Source organism: Benincasa hispida, chromosome 7 (genome assembly GCF_027475165.1).
Source record: "Benincasa hispida cultivar pf3 chromosome 7, pf3_genome.v1.1, whole genome shotgun sequence".
Lineage (NCBI taxonomy): Eukaryota > Viridiplantae > Streptophyta > Magnoliopsida > Cucurbitales > Cucurbitaceae > Benincasa > Benincasa hispida.
Genome location: NC_143484.1, coordinates 4,240,417 through 4,263,602, shown reverse-complemented (window position 1 = coordinate 4,263,602; position 23,186 = coordinate 4,240,417). Strand labels below are relative to the sequence as shown.

Genomic DNA, 23,186 nt, shown 5'->3' with positions numbered 1-23,186 from the left:
TGGCCTAAACACCCTCTTATTGCTATAGTAATATGTCATGTAAAGTCAGGTATTTATTTTATTGTTCAACAATTTGTGTTGAGGATTCACATTAAAAAAAAGTGAAAGAACTCCAATTCTTATATAAGATATATGAGTTACTCTTAATATTATAGTTAATCTTGAGAAGAAATCTCGTGTTATCTCCATACAAATTTGCACATACAAATTTGCACATCTAATCTTTACAACAGATGTATATGATATATGAGTTGTTTGAATTTTATTATGAATCACTGAAATAGTGCTTATGTGCAAGAGTACATGAATCAGAATAAAGAAAAGTGATGAGTTAATTATGATCAAGTACCTTTCATAGGGATTATACTTGAACTTCTTTTTAGCACAAAAACTTAAGTACAAGTTATTATTAAAAGAACAACCTCTTGGAAGCATGAAGGAAAATTAGGCTAAAGTTTAGAATGAGGAGAGAATTATGGAGAAACTTCATCTATCGAGTACTTTGACATTTTGGTTCAATTAGAGTTTTCTTAGTTACTTATTTACGAGAGGTAGAGAACACCTCTATTTGTAGGTGTCAATAGAAGAGTATAGAGAATCCTAATTAATGACCTAGCTAGGGAATAGTTCTCTCTAGAAAACTACACAACCTTTACATATTCCAAAAAGTCATAGTGAAGAACTCAAATGATTAATTGGAAATTGCAAAGTACATTTAACACTCTTAATTTGTAATTTTCAGAAGCATCTCAAACTTCTTGAACGTCTCTAACGTAATATCTTTAGTGAATATATTAGTTGGTTGATTGTTGGTATTGTTGAACTCTAAGTAGATTTCTTCTTGTTTACCAAATCTCTAATATTACGATGGCGTAATTTATTGTGCTTTAACCGAACATGAAAGATAAGATTCTTGATCAGTGCAATCGTTGACATATTATCACATACGATTTTTTCTTTTCGTATTGCCTACTCTATTTTAAGATCTTTGAGGATTCTCCTTAACCAAACTACTTCACAAGTAACTTCAGTTTGTTGCTTTCTCAAACTCCAAGAGTATTAGAACCCAAACAAAACACAACTTAAAGTACTTTTTCGATCGTCAAGGGAACTTGCCCAATCAATGTTAGTGTAGCCAACCAACTTGTAATCTTTCTCATAGACATATTTGAGTTCATCCTTTTTGTATAAACCTTGTTTTTGGAGCATCATCAAAACTTTGTGGCTAATCACAAGCAAACATAACAATTTGTTTACTTGAAGCATGTATATCTTGCAAAAATCACATTATTCTTGAGGATATTCTGAGTTATTATTGTGCAGTTGACAAATAAAGAAAATAGAAAAATGTAAAACAATAGAGAATTGACACACAAATTTACATAGTTCACTAACAGTTTGTTACTACGTCCATGTACAAAGGAAGAGAACAATTTTATTATAAAGACCCTCATACTTAGTCGTTCTGAGTGCTAGATATGAAATTCAAGGCATTCCAACAAATCTCCACCTTGATTTGAATTCTCTTACAGATAACAAATGTCAAATGTTACACAAAACATTGTCAAGTATACCTAGACTTTTCCTTGTCTCAAAGTGTCCTAGAAGGAACCATCAGCAACTTAAAACATTCAACAAGTCTAAGTAATGTAGAAATTTGTCATGTGGAATCGACTTGGTGAACTTCTCGAAAAGATTATCAGCAATACAAATTTTCATCACCTTAACCCTTTACTCACTTCTCAGGAAGTGATGTGTTACATCTATATGCTTAATCCTCTCATGATGAACTTGATACTTGGCTAGGCATGCTGCACTCAAACTACACAATACACAATAGCCGTATCATAATGTAAACCAAGATAACCAACTAGCCCTCTCAACCATGTTCCTTCTTTAGCAGCATCTATCACAGTTATGTACTCTACTTCAGTAGTAGATAAGTAACTATAGGGTTTAAGGTTTCCTTCTAACTAACAGAACCACCCAAGGTGAACACATAACCGATCATAGACCCCCTACTGTCAACATCTCTAGCATAATTAGAATCTAAATACCAGTCACTAAACACTTTGTATCATTCTCATAAACGAAACGAACATCAAACGTACCTCTAAGGTAGAAAAATCATTTTCATAGCTTGCCAATGTTTCTTTCCAAGTTGACTCATGAACTTATTGACAACATTAACAACATGAGTGAAATCAAGCATAGTATAACTATAGCATACATCAAACTTCCCACTACACTAGCATACAGAACTCGAGAGACTACTCATTCTCAGCTTGAGACTATGGTGAAAGCACAAATGAGAAATGAGAATTTGTAATTCTGGGAGTATCTATAGGCTTCGTTGATGACATACCAAACTTGAACAAGATCTTCTGTTTATAACCTTTCAGGGATAAGAAAAGCTTGTTTTAGTCTATTCGTATAGATCTCCATACAATTTTCTTTTTACGAACACTTAAATTCTTCATATTAAATTTAACACTGAGAAGATTCTTCAACTTTTGAATACCATACTTGGACTTTGCAGTTATAAACATATCATTTACATATAAAAATAGATAAACCACTGAACTATCATCAACTTTGTTGTGTACACAACAATCATATAGATTTTTATTGTAACCTAGTCAAACCATTTAGATGTTGAATCATTTATCCCATTGTCTTTGAGATTTCTTTAGTCCATACAAGGATTTCTTCAACTTACAAACATAATCGCCTTTACTTGGACATTAGAACCCATCTGACTAGGTAATGTAAATCTCTTCTTCTAAGTCTCTATGCAAGAAAGCAATATTCATATCTATTTGTTCAAGTTCTACATTCTAATGTGCTACCATAACTAGTAATACTCTTATTGAAGTATGTTTGACTATAGGTGAGAAAATCTCATTGAACCAACGTCTTCTCTTCGTGTGAACCCTTTAACACCAACCCAATCTTTATATTTCATATCCTCTATAGATAAGATTCCTTCCTTAAAAAATTTTCTCTCCTTAGGTCATTTGACCAACTCCCATTCTAGTCTTTATCAAAAGATTACATCGCATCCTAAATAGAAGCAAACACTAAGCAATTTCACTACACGAAACAACTTCTTTACAGGTGAATAGCTCGTAAGGATCCACCTATTCATTAACTTGCAATGCATAATTCACCATATCCTTCAAATCATACCTCTTTGGAGACCGAGCACTAACTCTCCTAACTCTATCATGAGCCATGCTTGGCTGACACACTTATGAACTAGAAGTCTCAGGTACAAAAACTTATGAAATCTCAATCACATAAGTTTCTAACACATCAGGCACATCAACTGATACATCGGTTTTTGGTAGCATATCAATTTCTGTAGCAGTTTGTTGGTCTTCTCCACCTTGATGTTGTAATTCATTCACAATTGAAGTAAGTTACATCTCGACCATTTTATCAACATTATTACTCTCCCTTGCAGTAGTAGACGTCATAATAGACTTGAGTTCAAGTTAAGCATAAAATTCTCATTAAAGATCATATTCCTACTAAGTATAAATCTATTCTTAGAAGGAGAAAAATTTTATATCCCTTAACTCCCTCCCTAAAACCTAAAAGTACACACTTTCTAACTCTCGGTTCTAATTTACCCTCATTAAAAGAATATTAGATAGCACAACCAAAAACTCTTAATAAAGAATTATTTACAGGCTTACCAGATCACATCTCATAAGGCATTTTACAGGGAATACCTATGTAAGGTCAATGGTTGATCAGATAACATGTTATATTTATTGCAGCTAGCAAAAGCCTTCTAGTCAACATAACATCAAAGAGTATGCACCTCGATCTCTCCAACAACGTCTGATACATACGTTATTCAATCTCATTCAACTGTGGAGTATCCTTGATATTATGATGACGAATAATACTCTGAATTTTACAAAACTCATTAAACTCGGACCCACAAAATTCCATATTATTATCCGTTCGCAACCATTCGATCTTTTTCCCAATTTGTGTTTTAATCAAGTTCTTCCACTACTTGAAATTCTTGAAAGCTTCACTATTATGATTCATCATAAATACCCAAGTTATTCTTGAGTAGTCGTCAACTATGGACATAAAGTACATGTTGCCTTCAATGGACTCAACTCTGAAAGGTCCTCAATAATCGGAATGAATGTAATCAAGTGACCCCTTTATACAGTTAACACCTCTTAGAAATTTGTTGAGATGAAGCTTCCTAAATACACAATATTTACAGAATTCAAGATCATGTATCTTATGCCCATGAAGCAGATCCCTCTTTGAAAGAATTTGCATCACTTTTTCATCATATGACCATGTCTCATATGCCACAACTAGGTCATCCTCCTTGTGATCTTTAGACGATGCAATAGCAGGATAACCTGATATTGTGGAACCCAACAAAAAAAGTACAAAGTTCCACGTTTTTACACATCTTAGAACCACCTCAAACCCTTCTAGGCATACACTGCTCCACCTTTACCTTTGAAATTGTAACCCTTACTATAGAGCACACTTAAAGATATTAGACTCTTCATCATTAATGGAACATGTCTAACCCTATCCAAGGTGTAGAAGACACCATCACATGTCCGTATCCTGATTGAGCCTATTCCATCTATCTTGCACATAACATTTTTAGTCATACTAACTTTCCCTCCTTTTATCTATTGATACGTTAAAAACAACTATTTGTTCGAATACATATGATATGATGCCCTAAAATCGAGAACCCATACATAGTCATAATGTGATTGTTCATTTACAACTAGGGGTAGATATCCTTCAGAAACAATCCCAATTCCTTCAGGATTGATCTCAATTTCTGCAACAGAAGCAAAAACTTCTTTCTTTTCTTGTTATTTTTTTTCGTAAGACACTCAATTTTCAAATGTCATTTTTCTTTACAGTAATGGAAAATGTCATCAGACTTAGAATCCTTGGACTTGGTCATTGTTGAAATACCTTGAATCTGTTTGTTGGTGCTTCGAACAACCTAGTACAGGGGTGCACCCTGGTGGGGGATCGGGGGAAATGCCCCCGAAACCTATTCAGATTTTTGTATTCAGTATATTTACTTATTTGCAGTTATTTACGTTTTTTTACCCTAGGGTTTAGAGCAGTGTGATATATAAACTCTCTAACCTAGAGGCATTTTTTATATAGCTAACACATTGTTAGTGAACCACGTGTGTCATTTTTTCCCTACTCTACGTTTCTTTTTGTGTTCTTTAATTATCGATTTCGTAACAAACTTGATTTTAACGTAATCGTGAACAAACATAATGCATGGGGTCCCTTGTAGAGAAACGTGTCCTAAACATGTAATGCAATATAACAATTAACATAATCATACAACATAATAAAGGTACACTACCATAGAACATTTAAAGAGAGGGTGAGATAAACTACTTACTGTGATCTAGTTATTCCTTATTATTCTTTATGATTTGATCAGTAGAGCTTTTCTTTTTTAAACTAGAAGGAAATTTGGGCAGCACCTTACCCGAACTTTTCTCTTTTAACCTCACAGAACTTCCTCACTCACACTTACTTTTTCACAGGATTGAGAATGGGTTAAATCTTCGGCAAAGGGTCCTATTTATAGTAGTTTTCAGCTCTTCTCAGTGTGACAAATCATCCTACAGGTGGCTTCTTTAAAATTACTTAGGGTTAAGGATTTCTTTCAATAAGACACCTAATCTTGCTAACGTTTGCCCTTACGTCATCATTCTTTGTTTGTATTCAATTTTAGGGTTTTTCCATGTATAATCTATAAGGTCGTGGCCAAATTCAATGCATAATCCATGCTTCTGTCCAAATCTCGCTCTCTTTGTTCTCAGAATCTCGCTCTCTCCAGCTTTTTCGCTGGTTTGGCTCTCGCGACTCTCGTTGTCGCTGTCACTGCTCTCGTTGGTCTCGCTCTCGCTGTTCTCGCTCTCGCTGTTCTCGCTCTCGCTTTCACCCTCACTCCCGCTCTCGCTCCCGTGGATGTAGCTAACACATTGTTAGTGAACCACGTGTGTCGATTTTTCCCTACTCTACATTTCTTTTTGTGTTATTTAATTATCGATTTCGTAACAAACTGGTATCCGAGCCTTGTTAGGATTTTTTCGAAATTCCGCATTTTTTCGACAATTGAAGATGTCTGGCGTGAACGTAAAGATCGAAAAATTTACCGAGCGGAACAGTTTTGGTTTATGGCAGATCAAGATGAAATCCCTGCTAAAGCAGCAGGGGCTGTGGGCGCCGTTGACGGGTAAGTCAAAGAATGTTGCCGTGGATGACGGAAAGTGGTAGATTCTTGAGGAGAAGGCTCATTCAACGATCACGCTATGTTTAGCTGATGACATTATCATCGAGGTCACGGATGAAGAAACTATCGCTGGTCTTTGGTTGAAGTTGGAGAGATGAGGAAATCTTTAACCAAGAAGTTGTTTATGAAGAAACGTTTGTACATTCTATGTATGCAGGAAGGTACATCTCTATGAGACCATCTTGATCAATTAAATAAAATTTTATTAGATCTGCGTAATGTAGAGGTTAAGGGTTGATGATGAGGATGCTGCCCTAATTCTGTTGACATCTTTTTCACTGTCTTATGAGACTTTCGTGGACTCGTATATTGGAGGGAAAGAAACTCTGACCTTAGAAGATACAAAGTCCATGTTGCTTATGAGAGAAGACCGTCAGAATGCAGGAAGTTCAGTTACAGAAAGTCAGGCATCTGGGTTAGTTGCTACAAGAAGCAAGGGACATAGGAATTCTGGTAAGCAGAAGTCGAACTAGAATAAAAGGTCTTCGAAGTCAAAAGGTTCTAGATCAGATGATATTTGTAACTACTGTAAAAAAAAAAAAAAGGCATTGGAACACCGAATGTCCTAAGATAAAAAGGAATCAAGAAAAGAAGGAAAAGAGTGACAAAAGGGAAGCATCCGCCTCTGTTGCACAAGTTGAGATTGATTCTGAAGAAGTCGAGATCGATTCTGAAAGAGATCTAGCTTTAGTTGTGAATGAACAGTCACATTCTGATGATGTGTGGATTCTTGATTTTGGGGCATCTTATCATATGTGCCTAAATAGAGAGTGATTCTCAACCTATTAGGAAATAGATGGAGGGAATGTTAGCATGGCTAACGGTGCTGTGTGCAAGATAGTTGGAATTAGCTCAGTCAAGATACGAACACATAATGGTGCCTTCTACACTTTAAAAGAGATTAGGCATGTTCCACTAATGAAGAAGAGTTTGATATCCTTTAGTGTACTCGATAGCAAGGGTTACAGTTTTGAAGGTAAAGGTGGAGCAATGTATGTCTATAAGGGTTCTGAGGTAGTTTTGAAAGGCATAAAGCGTGGAACACTGTATTTTCTATTAGGTTCCACAATAACAGGTTATGTTGCTGTTGCATCGTCGGTCGTTCACAAGGATGATATGACTAAGTTATGGCATATGAGACTTGGTTATATGAGTGAAAAAGGGATGCAAATTCTGTCAAAAAGAGATCTTCTTTGTGGGCATAAGGTACAAGATTTTGAATTATGTGAACATTGTCTATCTGGGAAGCTTCATCGCAACAAGTTTCTAAGAGGTGTTCATCGTACAAAAGGGACATTTGATTATATTCATTCAGACTGTTGGGGACCTTCTAAAGTTGAATCTATTGGAGGCAGTAGGTATTTTTTGTCTATAATTGATGATTACTCAAGAATGACTTGGGTTTTTATGATGAAACATAAAAGTGAAGTCTTCAAGAATTTCAAGAAGTGGAAGATATTGATTGAAAATAAAATTGGGAAGAAGATCAAAAGGCTATGATCTGATAATGGTCTGGAATTCTGTGGATCTGAATTTAATGAGTTATGTAAAGCTGAGGGTATTGTTCGCCATCATATTGTTAGGAATACTCCACAACAAAATGGGGTTGTAGAATGTATGAATCAGACGTTGTTGGAGAGAACAAGATCCATGCTCTCTAATGCAGGGTTGGCTAGAAAGTTTTGGGCAGAAGCAGTGAATACATCATGTTATCTGATTAATCGTGGACCTCACACAGCTATTGATTGTAAAACACCTTACGAGATGTGGTCTGGTAAGCCTATAGATTATTCTTTATTAAAATTTTTTGGTTGTACTATCTACTATCATGTTAATGAGGATAAATTAAAATCAAGAGCTAAAAAGAGTATATTTGTGGGTTTTGGGGATGGAGTTAAGGGATATAGAGTCTGGTCACCTTCTAAGAATAGAGTCATACTTAGTAGGACTGTGATATTTGATGAAAATTTCATGCTTAACTCAAATGTAAAGCCTTTTGTGACGTCTACTGATGTGGAAGAAAGTAGTAGTGTTGATAAACAGGTGGAGATGCAATTCACTTCACTGTGAATGAATTATAACATCAAAGTGGAGAAGATCAACATGTTACTACAGAAACTGATGTGCAACCAGAAATTAATGTGCCTAGAACGTCAGAAGTTGATTTTCCTGAGAATTTAAGATCATGAGTAGATCAACCGAGTATATCTCGTGATAGAACTAGAAGAGTTGGTGTTGGACCTTCTGTGAGGCATGGGTTTGAAGATATGGTTACTTTTACATTGCAGGTTGCTAAAGAGGTGGATCCTCATGAGCCATTCACCTATAGAGAAACTGTGTCATGTGGTGAGTCTGCTAAATGGCTTGCTGCTATGGGAGATGAGATGAAATCTCTTGACAAAAATTAGACTTGGGAATTAGTTAAACGACCAAAGGAGAGAAAAATTGTCACTTGTAAATGGGTCTTCAAGAAAAAGGAGGGAATATCACCTTCAAAGGGCATTAAATATAAAGCTCGAGTTGTTGCTAGAGGGTTCACACAAAGGGAATGAGTTGATTATAATGAGATCTTCTCACCAATAGTCAGACATACTTCTATCAGGGTGTTACTAGCTATAGTAGCACATAAAAATTTGGAACTTGAACAACTAGATATGAAGACAACTTTCTTACATGGAGAGTTGGAAGAAGAGATTTATATGACCCAACCAGATGAATTTCAGTGTCCAGGTAAAGAAGATTATGTTTGCAAGTTGAAGAAATATTTGTATGGGTTAAAGCAGTCTCCAAGGGAGTGGTACAAACGATTTGACAGCTATATGATTGGACTTGGCTATAACAGGAGTCCATATGATTGTTGTGTATATCACAACAAAGCTGATGATGGTTCGATGATTTATCTAATTTTATATGTAAATGATATGCTCATAGCTGCAAAGTTCAAGTTTGATATTCTAAAATTGAAGAATCTTCTCAGTGCTGAGTGTTATATGAAGGATTTAGGTGCTGCTCAGAAAATTCTGGGTATGGAAATTTATAGGGACAGAGGTAAGAATAAGCTCTTCTTGTCACAGAAAGGATATATTCAGAAAATATTGTCTAGGTTTGGCATGTCATAAGCTAAGCCTATAGATACTCCTAGTGCTGTAAATGCTCATTTGTCATCTGAGTTTTCACCACAGTCTGAAGCTGAGAAGGAGTACATGTCTTGAATTCCTTATGGTAATGCAGTGGGAAGTTTGATGTATGCTATGGTCTGTACTAGGCCTGATCTTGCCCATATTGTTAGTGTTGTCAGCAGGTTCATGGGTCAACCTGGGAAGAAGCATTGGCAAGCCGCTAAGAGGATTTTTCGTTACCTTAGAGGTACATCTGATGTTGGTCTTGTTTATGAGAATTGCACAAAGTGTTTGGTGACTGGTTATTCTTATTCTGACTATATTGGAGATGTTGATAGTCGGAGGTCTATGACTGGCTATGTGTTCACTTTGGGTGGTTATGTTGTTAGTTGGAAGGCAACCTTACAGCCTACAGTTACCTTGTCTACTACTGAAGCAGCGTACATGGCCTTGACAGAAGTTGCTAAAGAGGGAATATGACTGTAGGGGTTAGTTGGTGATCTTGGTTTGCATCATGACCAAGCTATTGTATATTGTGATAGTTTGAGTGCAATATGCCTAGCCAAGGATCAAGTTCATCATGAGAGAACTAAACACATAGATGTAAGATATCACTTCTTAAGAGGTGAGCAGAGAGTTAAAGTGATGAAAATTGGTACTACTGATAACCCTGCTGATATGTTCACCAAACCGGTTCCACAAGGTAAGTTCCAACATTGTTTGGACTTGCTGAATATTTTGAATTGTTAGTGGTCCCCTTTGTGGGACACTTTGAGGTATGAGGGAGAAGTCTGGGTACGTCTGGCGATATTGATTTATGTTGCATTTGGTACATCTGTTATTTGGGAGAGAATTCAAGTCAAGGTGGAGATTTGTTGAAATGCCTTGAATCTGTTTGCTGGCGCTTCGAACAACCTAGTAGGGGAGCGCGCTGCCCTCGAAACCTATTCAGATTTTTGTATTCAACATATTTGTTTATTTGAAGTTATTTACATTTTTGATCCTAGGGTTTAGAGAAGTGCGATATATAAACTCTCTAACCTAGAGGTGTCGTTTTTGATGTAATTCTGAAAACATTCTTTCGAAATAATATTGTTCTCCCTTTGCCCGTGGACGTAGCTAACACACTGTTAGTGAACCACGTATATCTGTGTGTCGATTTTTCCCTACTCTATATTTCTTTTTGTGTTCTTTAATTGTCGATTTTAGAACAGTCATTCGGAGCACTAACTATTAGATTCAAGGCATTCCAACATTTATCTTGATTTGAAATAGCTTAAACTAGGGATCCTGCAGGTGTTGACGTGAAATTGTTTGGCGATTTCAAATTTAGAGAATCTTCTTGCCAATCGGGATCATGAATATTTTCATCATGTTGAGAATGTTGAGAAACATAATTCTCTAAATATCAGGTGGCCATTTCATCGAATAATAGTCTCTTGATATCACCAATTTCTTCGTTTGTGGTTCTTTCCTTTTGGAAGTAAAATTCTTTTCTATTTTGATTAGGAGCGGGAAGGCTTTTCTTATTGACGTATTGACCTTCGTTACTATCTTATTGTTTTTACCATACAAAATAATGCATTTTCCATCATCAAAGTGAACTACATATCTTTTTTGGAGCAAATTACCAACACTCAATAAACTTTGAGTTATGCCATGAACATAGAAACATTTGAAATGTACCTTCTATCTCTTATTTTTGGTATGAACAAAAATGACATCCTTTCCTTCTGCTTTCTACATATTGTCATTACCAAGCTTTACTTGAAAACTAAAATTTCGATCAAGCTTAGAAAGAAGTCTTTATTTCTTATCATATGATTACTACAGCCACTATTCATATATCATATATTTTTAGATTCACATTGGTCAAATGTACAATTTCCTTTTGTAAAATTTGCTTCATCTTTTTCCTTTTATTTTGAAACCAATAATTTTTTTGAAAGGTATTGTAATTAAAGTGTGGGATAGGGGAATCGAACCTAAAACCTCGAGGTCAATAGTATGAACACTATGTCAGTTGAGCTATGCTCTTGTTGGCAACCAATAATCTTTTTCATAATGACTTAGAATCCGACATTTAATGCATTAAAGCAACAAATTAACTTCCTTTTGCGTTGGATCTCACCATTTTCTCGTCTCTTTGCTTTGGCGGACTCTTATCTTCCTTTTGCGTTGGACCTCACCATTTTTTAGAATTTCTAAGTCTTCTTTTTTGCAAAATTGAGCTTGATATGAAAAGCTTGCTCCACAAATTAACTTGGAGACTCATCCAGTCGTTCTTCATGAGCATGAATTGAACCTATTAACTCAAAGATTGTCAATTGAGACACATTTTTGGACTCTCCTATGACAGCAATGACATGATTGAATTTTGGAGGAAGACAACGAACAAAGTTTTCATTGACCTTCTTTTTTGGAATTTTCTCCCCACAACACTTCATTTGATTAATTATCTTTGAAACTCAAGAAAATAATTCTCGAATGTTTTCACTTTCCTTCATCACCAAGTTTCCATAATCTCTCCACAAAAGATTGCAACTTCATGGAAATAACCTTTCTATTCCCTTAAATTCTTTTTGCAAAATTTTCTAAGCATCTTTAGCTTTTTTTAATACAAAATGTTCAAAGAAAAATAGACTTACTTACACCGAAGCGCCAAAGCATCTCTTTTTGTTCTTCTTAAACTTTGATATCGTGATCGGTCTGAGGTGCCTTCATTTTCTTCTACAGAAGGTACTTCATAATCTTCTTCAATGATTTTCCTAAGATCTTGAGAAATAAAAAAGGTCCCCATTTGATTTTGCCAATATTCATAATGTCTCCATCAAATATCAGAACTTGATTTGTTGGGAATGAAAACAAGTTTGGAACACAATTTGTGTTCATTTTAGGATGGATTTATACCAAATTTATTGGAGGCAATGAAAGAAAATTACACTAGAGTTTAGAATGGGACAAAATAATGGAAAAACTTCTTCCATTTAGTGTTTTGATAGTTAAGGTTCAATTGGAGCTTTCTTAGTTACTTACATGCAAGACGTAGAGAGCATCTCTATTTATAAATGTCAATAGATGTCTCTAGAGAATCGTAGTTAATGACCTTCGGAAATAGTTTTCTTTGTTAAATTATATAACATTTACCTATTCCAAAAAGACTATTGAAGAACTTAAAGGACTAATTGAAAATTGCAAATTACATTTAACACAACCGTGATTTGTAAAGAGTAGAATTGAGAAAGTATATGCAATAAGCTTAAGCAAAGAGATTTTACGGATGGCATATTAAAAATTAATTAAGCTAGACACATGATATACATGGATCAATATATAATTTTAGGATACATATGAATAGTGTGTATATTTATAATTATTTATTTATGTCCTTTTTTTTGGGAGGTATCTCTCTTGGATGGTATATAAAAATGGATCATTGTTCTCATTTGTAACCCATCAAAACATAGCGAATTGAAATAATTAGAAGTTTAAAAGATTAGTTTTATTCATTTTCCTCATTTGTAACAATGGATCAAAGCTAGTTGTTATTTACATATTTGAATCTCAAAGGAGTTTAGCTCATAATTATGAATTAAAGAACAGTGGAAATAAAAAATGTTGCGTGAAAGAAACAACGAAAACTAATTTCATTGAATTAAAATAACAAATAAATTAGCGTTTTGAACTATAAACAAAAAGAATTACAATAACTTGAACTTAAACACACAATAAATAAATAAATAAATAAAGCTAATAAAGATTTTCTAGCTTGTCTTTCCTTTTCACTTGCCAAAACCTCTTCCAAGGATGATAAGTCCTCACAAATCATTGAAGCAAAGTAGGAAAGATACATGAGTGAATCGATATCACGTCCCAATGAGAGGAATCCAAAGGATATGAAATCTAAGTGTGGTTCAGAAAGACATAAAATAATTGAAAGTTACTACCTATACCAACTAGATGTACATTTCTTTTCAGTGGCTCAATCATAAGAATTCCAAGATTAAACGTGCTTAGCCTTGAGAAATTCTATGTTGGATGTGTTGTGAGTGTCCAGTCACTTGTTGCACAAGACTTTATTTTTAAACTTGTGTTTTGTGAGCTCGCAATGCTGGGGGTTATATGTTTAGCCCAATTGGGGGTAAATGGGTTAGTTTATCTTGAAAGGATAGAATTTTTTTTCTTTGAGATGGGATGGCCTAATTAAAAAGTGGAAAGTTGAAAAAACTCAAAAAAAAAAGAAAAAAAGAAGAGAAACATGAAGAGTAATGCAGTTCAGTTTTTTAGGAACAACGTCCACAAAGTTATCGATTACTAAAATTTCAACCATTGGACTTTACTGAAGTTTGGTCAATCTATTAAGGACACAGGTCAACCTATTAAGGACACATAGGGTCTCACTTTAAACAGTGAGATTTTCGTTTTGAACTATGCTTTGTCCATAGTCGTTGTTGAACAGAATCTGTAAAATTAAGTGATATTTTCATTCTTTTTATCTCTCGAGCATTGATCTCTTATGCATGGAAGTATTAGTAGGTTGTGAATCTTTGTATGACTGATTTGGGTTTTTTATTCACTTAACTTTATCATAATAAGAGAAGGTGACAAGGGTGGGCTCCTCACAAGTACTGTGGTTTTTTACTCTAAATATCGAAGGGGTTTCCACGTATAATTTGTGTGTGTTATTTGTTTTTGCTCTTCCAAAATTTTATAGTTTATTGTTGTCCATTCTTGATTGATTGTTTAGTGATTATTCGGTGATCAAGTTGTGATATATTAAACTACTATTGTCTGGTTGGTTGTTTTAGAGGTGATCCTAGTGTGGATTGTTGATATATTATTTGGGTCCTATCAGGATGACCTTCTAAGAGTTTTTCTAAGAATCATGTGAATGATGACAAAGCATGCTGAAAGGATTCGTGTTAGTTTGCGGGAATAGTCTTTAATACACTTTTGTGTATTGGCAATATTTGTTTAAGTCTAATTGACGTCATTAAGATTGTGTCTGCATTTGTTCTTGTTAGTTTAAGGTTGTCATATGAAAATGTTGTTTTTGCAAAATACTTTCTTTAGGTAGAATATTCTGTCTGTAGTATTTTTGCAAATCTTTTCCTTCTCCTGCATAAGTTCTTTTGGAAATTAGGGTCGGTCTTCCTTGCATCCACTATGTGTATATAATGACACTTAGTCTTTGTTTGAGAGTTAGCGTTTCTAACAAATATTGATTGGCAATTGTCTTGTGAAACTCTTATCACAAGTGTGTTCTTTGTCAATCTTCTTGAGCCGTGAAGATTGTATTGCTGTGAGGTTGGAGATCTACTCTACGCCGTTTATATACTTCATCAATAGTCTTCTTGAGAAGGGATTCTCAAGCTTAGGGGGAGTCTAAGCCAATCGAGTGAAGTGATCTTTACTTGAAGGAGAAAGATAAGCTGCAACTGAGAGGGAGTCCCATGACTTAAGGAGAACTTAAGTCTTGCCGAGAGGAAGTCTCTATCTTAGGGGAGCCTAAGAAGTTCGTCACTGATATCATTACTTAGGGGGAGCCTAATATCCGAGAGAGAGAGTCTCTGATCTAGGGGGAGCTTAGGTGTACGGTTGAGTGGTTGAGTTCTATAGAGGTCATTGTATTGGAGTGGTCAATACAGATAAGTATTATGTTGTAATTGCTTAACATTTATATTAATGAAGTTATCTTTCTACACAAACACTACTCCAAGAGGCAGGTGTGAATCATAGAACTGGGTTAACAATCTCTAGTGTTATTTTATTTTATTATTATTTCTATTTGTTAATTGTTATGTGAATTGTAGTTACAAAGTTTGTAACACCCTTTAACGTGTGGTAGGTACTTTCATATTATTTTTGTTTTGTATAGGAATAGCTTACCATTATCTTTGGTGTTGCGATCCTAGTGTATCTTTATGGAAGGAACCATAGAAGGTGGCTCTACCTCACATCCACCGGTCTTGGATGGAATAAACTATGCATATTAGTAGGCAAGGATGACAACGTTTCTGAAGTCCATTGACAAAATATCCTAGAAGTCTTTCCTCGTTGGTTGGTCTCACCCTGAAATCTCCAATGAAAAAGGTGAGAAAGAACTCAAACCAAAAGTGGAATGGTCTGAAGCTGAGGATGAAGCCTCTTTAAGCAACTCTAAAGCGTTAAATGCCATTTTCAATGGTATTGACAAGAACATTTTTAGGTTGATAAACACTTGTGTCTTTGCAAAGGAAACTTGGAATATTCTTGTTGTTGCTCATGTAGGGACATTAAAAGCTAAAATATCATGACTTTAGTTGTTAGCCATAAAGTTTGAAAATCTTAAGATGCATGAAAATGAAACCATAATTGAGTTTAATGTGCAATTGCTTGATCTTGCAAATGAATCCTTTGCTCTTAGAGAGAAAATCTTAGAGGAGAAACTTGTGAGAAAGATTCTCGGATATCTTCCTAAGAAGTTTGACATGAAAGTGACTACGATCGAAGAAGCTTAGGATATTTCTACTATGAGAGTTGATGCTCTTTGGTTCTCTTCTCACATTTTTTTTGAAATGTCTCTAGAGGACAAGCTTGATAAAAAGAGTCATAGCATTGCCTTGCAATCTACTGTAGAAGATAAAGAGCAAGATCGAGTTGAAGAATCAGATGAAAATCTTGTTGATGCAATTTCTTTCTTGTCGAAATAATTCTATCATGTGTTAAAAAAAATTTGATAGAAGACCAAACTCTTTCTCTTCCCAAAATACCAAGTTAGGAGGTCATTTAGGGTTTGGTTCTCAGAAGGTTTAGAGGATAAAGAAGAATGTTGATAAAGGATGATCCTTTGCTAGAGAGAAATTTGTTCGATGCATAGAGTGTGAAGGTTTTGGCCACTTCCAATCCGAATGTCTGACCTTCTTAAAGCGACAAAACAAAGGGTATATATTGACTCTGCATAATGAGGAGTTCATTGAGGATTGTGAATCTGATGGAGATGTTAGAGCTTTTGTCAGTTGCATTTCCTTTGACAGCTTAAAAGAAAAACTCCAGGAATATGATTTTCCAAATATTGGTGATGAAAGAAAGTACCTGATTTGTATGTTACATCGACCTATCATGATCTTTATAAACAATGACACGAAGACAATAAGGCGTTAGAAGTTCACAAAACTAGAATTGAATCATTGATGCTGATAATGCTAGACTCATATAAGTTATTTTTTTTTATCTAAAGAGGGAACTGAAGAAAGTTAATATGGATAAAGAGGCTATATGACATCACTCACATATTATGGGACTGATAACCTAGACCAAATTATCTCTGTTGGTCAAAGCTCAAGTGATGTTCATGGTATTGGCTATTCGAACTCCAAGAAGTCTTATGGTCGAGGGGAAGCTGATAAAGGAAAGTAGAAAATCATTTTTGTGGACAAAAGAAACCATAGAAGAATATCCAACTAACCAACGCAACTCACAAGCCATATTACAGAAATGATCAGCAAGTTAAAAGACAATGGATTTGTCATTACTGTGGTAAGAAAGGTCATATTAGACCTCATTGCTATAGACTGGTTGGCTATCCAAAATAGAATTTCGAATCAAGAATTCATGCTCATGAATTGGGAATGAATAATGGTTTTTGTAGATCCAAATAAGTATGAATAGTGAAAAGCAACTTAAACTACTATAATGTAGTCTTGACTTCCTTTACATCCTCGACCAAAGGGGATTGGTTCTTTGATAAGGGCTGCTCCAGGCACATGACTCGAGAAAAATGATATATCTTTGATCTTCAAGCTATCAGCTTAAGGCAGTCACTTTTGGAGATGGAACTTAAGGAAGAATCATTGCCAAAAGGAAATTAAAATACTCTGGGCTCTCAGCTCTTGATGATGTGATGCTAACTAAAGGTCTCACTATTAATCTTATCAGTATTAGCCAGTTTTGTGACCAAGGTTTGAATATTAGCTTTACTAGAGATAGATGTTTTGTCATTAGTAATGCTAAGGTTCTCATCATGACAGGCAACCGTTCATCTAATAATTGTTATCTTTGGTCTCTCGCAAATAATAACTCATCTTCTTTTATGTTAAAATGTGATGAAACTGCCTTATGGCACAAAGACCTTGGTCATGTGAATATTGAGTTTATACAGGAAACTGCTTCCAAGGATGTTGTGATTAGATTTCCTAGTCTGAAAGAAAATGAAAAGATGAGTTGTAGAGAATGTCAAACAAGGAAGCAAGTTAAAGTGTCTCACAAACGAGTTCCTGTGGCTATTACAGATCGTGTGTTTGAACTTCTTCATCTGGATGTAATGGGTCCCATTCAGGTGAAAAGCCTTGGAGGAAAACAATATGTTTTAGTTTGTGTGGATGAATTTTCTCATTACACCTAGGTTCAATTCATTAAGGAAAAATCAAATACCTCTGTTGTGTTCAAAGTCCTGTGTCTTCAAATTCAAAGAGAGAAAGATCTCAATGTAGTTCATATATGGAGTAATCATGGGCATGAGTTTGAAAATGATAAATTTGCCGATTTCTGTGCAGTAGAAGGAATTCATCATGAATTCTTTGCACCCTTCACCCGTCAGCAAAATGGGGTAATTGAGAGGAAGAATCGCACTTTAGAAGAGATGGTTAGTGTTATAATTCATGCACATATTTTCCTCATCATTTTTGGGCTGAAAGCCTTAGTACTGCTTGTCACTTTCACAATGGGATTGTCCTCTATCCCGACACAAACTGCACAAATTATGGAATTTAGAAGCGAAGGAAGCCTAGTGTCAAATATTTCTATATTGAAGCCCGTGCTATATTCTAAATGATAGAGACTAGAGGAAGAAATGAGTGGTGAAGGGATCTTTCTTGGATACTCAGCAAATAGCCGAGCCTCTAGAGTCTACAACAAAGGCACTAAGTGTGTTATAAAATCTATCAATGTTCTTATTGATGACTCTATTATGCCTTCTTCTGTTGATGATAAATCTAAAATTGAGAAAATAGATAATCATAAATCTGAGATGAGTGTTTCACCAGATATCAGTGACATTTCTCTTGACATATCTGAGAATGTTAATTGGGATGCTTTCTCAGAAAGTGGAAATGTTCAAATGTGTGCAAAGCCACCATCTAGCACAATCATGAATAATCATCCTTCAAGTAATATCATTGGAAATTTAGAAGTAGGAGTGTTGACTAGGAAGAAAGAAAAAGTTGGATTGCTTGCAAATGATTGGGGATGTGTGTTTCACCTCCCTTGTGAAACCTAAGAGAGTTGCTGATGTCTTAAAAGACAAATGTTTGGTGAATGAAATGCAAGAAGAATTAGGTCAGTTTGAAAGGAGTAAGGTGTGGGAGTTGGTCCCTCAACCTGTATCTACCAATGTGGTTGGAACCAGGTGGATCTTCAAGATCAAGACTGATGTTGATGGCATAGTCATCACAAACAAAGTTTGGCTTGTAGCTCAAGGTTACTTTCAAATTGAGGGTATTGACTTTGATGAAATCTTTGCTCCTATAGCCTTGGAAGCCATGAAACTGCTGTAGGGAATAGTTTTCCTCTTGAAATTCAAGCTCTATCAGATGGATGTAAAAAGTGTCTTATTGAACCGATACTTAAATGAAGAGGTGTATGTGGAATAACCTAAGGGAATTACTGATCCTCTCCATCCTGATTACGTGTTCAGGCTCAAAAAGATCTTGTATGCTTTAAAACAAGCACCTCGTGCTTGGTATATAGGTTGACCATTTCTTGTCAACAATGGTTACATGAGCGATAGAGTTGACAAAACCTTGTTCGTATAGAAACAAAATGGAAATCTGGTCAAAGAAATGCAAACTGAGTTTGAGATGAGCATGGTTGGAGAACTAACATACTTCTTGGGATTTCAAATTAAGCAAATGAAAGATAGCATCTTCGTTTTTCAAAGTTAGTATGCCAAAGTTATTGTGAAGAAATTTGGTTTGGAAGATGTTAACATCGTGAGAGGGAGTCTCACGATCTAAGGGGAACTTAAGTCTTGCCTAGAGGGAGTCTCTGACTTAGAAGGGAGCCTGAGACATTCATCACTGATATCATTACTTTGGAGAGCCTAAGTATCTGAGGGAGAGAGTCTCTTATATAGGGGGAGCCTAGGTGTATCGAATGGTTGAGCTCTACAGAGGTCAATGTATTACAGTTGTCAGTATAGATAAATACTATGTTGTAATTGCTTAACGTTTATATTAGTGAAGTTATCTTTTCATAGGCACACTGCTCCTCAGGTGTAGGTGTTAATCATCGAACTTAGTTAATAATCTCTGATATTATCTTTTTTTATTATTTTTATTTGTTAATTGTTCTGTGAATTTTCGTGACATAGTTCGTAACATCCTTTAACGTTTGATAGGTACTTCTATATTATTTTAAATCTTTGCTCTTAGATGCAGTTTAAGACAAGTAATGATGGCATTATAAGGTCGAAGGAGAATATCGGGGCTTTTTCTAAGAGAGAAAAGTTACGCATTAAAGTGTTTTAAGACATTCAAAAGTAATGGTTGAAAATGAAAGCAACTTGAAGTTGAAAACTACAAAGATGAACAAGACATTATACCTCAAAAAGTGTGAAGCAAATTAAAGCCTGACTGTTAGTCACATAATATATTTGGTTGCATTGCTTATTTTCATATATCATATAAGAAAAAAAGTGACAACTTCAAGGCTTAAAGATTATGCAATCATATAACCATGATGATAATTATTATCCCAGATATGAAATTCAATGAAATAGAATTTTGGAAATGGAATGTATTCAATGAAGATTAGATACCATTACTTATTGAAATCTTCATATCCAAATTTCTCTAGAGACGAAGAAATGTTACTAAGGAAAACAAGAAATATTCTAGAGATCTATAATGCTTCAAGAAGAATGACAAAAAGACGTCAATATTGATTTTGATTTCCAATAAATTAGCTTTAATGAATAAAGAGGTTGATCCATAGGGAAGTATGAGGAAGCTAAACTTCGTGATCATCATGATCGATCACAAGAAGAAACTAAAAAAAAAGCCAAAAACTATGAAAATGAAAGAGAGAAAGGGGGAGAACGGGCTAGAGGCCCAAAATCGGGTGATAAAAGACCTAAAAACGAAGAAAGTTTATAAGATCACGGCAACGCTGCAATGTTGAAGACCTTTTCAATGGCATTGTGCCACATGGCCGTAGAGAGATGCAACGCTTTAATGTGGGCGCGCCTTCTGCTTCGCGATAGCACCACGACGACAGAAGGCAGCGCCACAACATTGTGGCTAATGTTGCTGTTTGTGAGTTGCGCATGATGCCACACCTAGATGAGGAAAATTCATCTTTTCACGTCCCTTGAAGCCTCGATTGCTCTATTAAATTCCTAATTTCTCTAAAGCAGACCCTATAATATTAAAGACATTAGAACAACTCATTTAGGGAGCTATCAAATGCATGTATGAAGAAAAAATATATAGTCAACACCAGTGCATTAAGAGGATAAAAGCAAAAGTACGATGTGGATTATGAAGAAATTTTTGTACTTGTGATTCTCACTTAAAGACGGTTGGTTTTCTTTTAGCTATTATTGCACAAAATGTTTCAAAAGTACATCACATAGATGTCAAAGTCAGTCTTTTTAAATGGCTATGTGGAGGGAAAAATATATGTTGAGAGACCTCGACTGTGTCAAGAGACGTATCGAAGCGCACTCTTTAGACCAAATAAAGACATAAATGTTGATTTATTAAGGCCCGGTTTGGTATCATTTTGTTTTTTGTTTTTATTTTTGAAAATTTAGTCTGTGGACACTACTTCCACTTCCAAAACTATTTTTTTTTTTTTTTTGTTATCTACCTTTCACCAATGTTAAAAACAAAGCTAAATTTTGAGAACTAAAAAAAAGTAGTTTTCAAAATGTTGTTTTTGTCTTTGGAATTTAGTAAAGAATTGAACCATTGTACTTGAGAAAGATGTAAATCATGGTAAGAAATGTAGATGAAATAAGTTTAATTTTAAAAAACAAAAACAAAACACCAAATAGTTACTAAACAGAACTTAATTATTTGTCTTTGTGTTTATGATTTAATATGGTTACTCGAAATTTATAATACTATTGGAAGATGTTGAGTTTGTTAATATTTATCTCTTCTCAACATAATTTGTATTTTGCCTAAATATATATTTATATTGTTTCTTGCAGATCGATGAGGATGTTCTTCAAAAAGTAGTTATGATGGGATTTAGTAAGGATAAGTTGGTTGAATCTCTTCATAACAAAAGGCAAAATGAGGTATTTTTCTTTTACATGATCAATGTGACTAATCATATTTAAAATATATCAATCTCAACCTGTTAAAAGTTTTGTTAATTGATCAAGTTAATGATAGTTTACAGATTAAAGATATTCTAGTAATTAGTTGAGTTCATTTTGGTCTATTGTTGACATCTTCAAAATATTGATTAACTATAATTATTTATATATTAGTTCTGATGTTTCGAAAATATTTAGACTCTATTTGATAATCATTTAATTTTTAGTTCTTTTTTTTTTAAAATTAAAACTATAGACACTACTTTTACCTCCAAATTTGTTCATTTGTCATCCATTTTTTATCAATGGTTTAAAAAACTAAGTCAAATTTTGAAAACTAAAAAAAAAGTAGGTTTTAAAAAAATTATTTTTGTTTTGGAAATTTGGCTAAGAATTCAACATGTACCTAAAAAAGATGCAAATCATTGTAAGAAATAAGGAGGAAATATGCTTAATTTTCAAAAATAAAAAACACAAAACAAAATAGTTACCAAATGGGATCTTAGTTGACAATGTTGTAATATTTGATGTAAAGTATTAATTCCACATTGTTTTAGGGAACTGTGACATACTATTTGTTATTGGGCGATCGATTCCCTATTTCTAGTGGCTATCTTGGTGCTGAGATTCAGGAATCAACGGTAAGTTTATTAGGATCTGTTTGGTTTACAATCCAGATTATATTTTATATTTTTAGATTCATTGAATGCAGTGAATATGTGTTTGGCAGACAACCCGGGTTTTGTTTCTAAAAACTGTTTTCGGATTCTGTGATCCGAACAGTGTAAATTTTGAAAACAACATTTTTAAGTTTTCACTGTATCCAAAATTGAATTTTAAAATTTAATTTAAAGTGCAAAATTATATTAAATAAAGTTTAAAACATTTTGAAAAATAGTATATGTCAGGTTATAAAATCAATTCACTTTTTTTAAAAAAATTAAAATATGTATTATATAATATATTATAAATTACGTTAAACTCCATATTCAATCTGTATGGTTTGAATAAAGGTAAAAATTAGTTCATATGGTTTTAGAATTTCGATTGTAATTCCTATGGTTTGATATAACTTCATATATAGTTTCTATGGTTTGTTAAATCCTCTTAAATAATCCTTACCATAGAGACTATTTATAAAACTTTTATCAAACAATAAAGGGTAAATTCTAATTAACAATAATACCTATATTCTAACTTCTTCAGCTATAGAAACAAAAATTTCAATTTATCCTATAAATTTTATATTATTACAAAATAATAATTTATAATTTTTTTTAACATAAAACATGTTCATCAATAAATTTATTATCAAGTAATATTTAGTAGGTAACTACAACTAGTTTGCAATTATTTAAATTAGAATCTAGTTTCTGAATTCTACTACCAAATACAAATTTGAAAACATGAAATACAACTCTGTTTTTATTTA

The 23,186-nt window shown here is 34.2% G+C and overlaps 1 protein-coding gene across 2 annotated transcripts in view; it reads left to right on the top strand.

Annotated features, from left to right (window-relative positions):
• The window catches only part of LOC120081788 (SNF1-related protein kinase catalytic subunit alpha KIN10-like), a 95,967-nt gene that overhangs the window by 45,408 nt on the left and 27,373 nt on the right, over positions 1-23,186 (top strand). For both annotated transcript variants that reach the window (XM_039036950.2, XM_039036949.2), the window contains exons 7-8: positions 21,644-21,733; positions 22,312-22,395. In XM_039036950.2, coding sequence (XP_038892878.1) covers positions 21,644-21,733; positions 22,312-22,395 — 174 coding nt within the window. The remainder of the gene's footprint in view (positions 1-21,643; positions 21,734-22,311; positions 22,396-23,186) is intronic.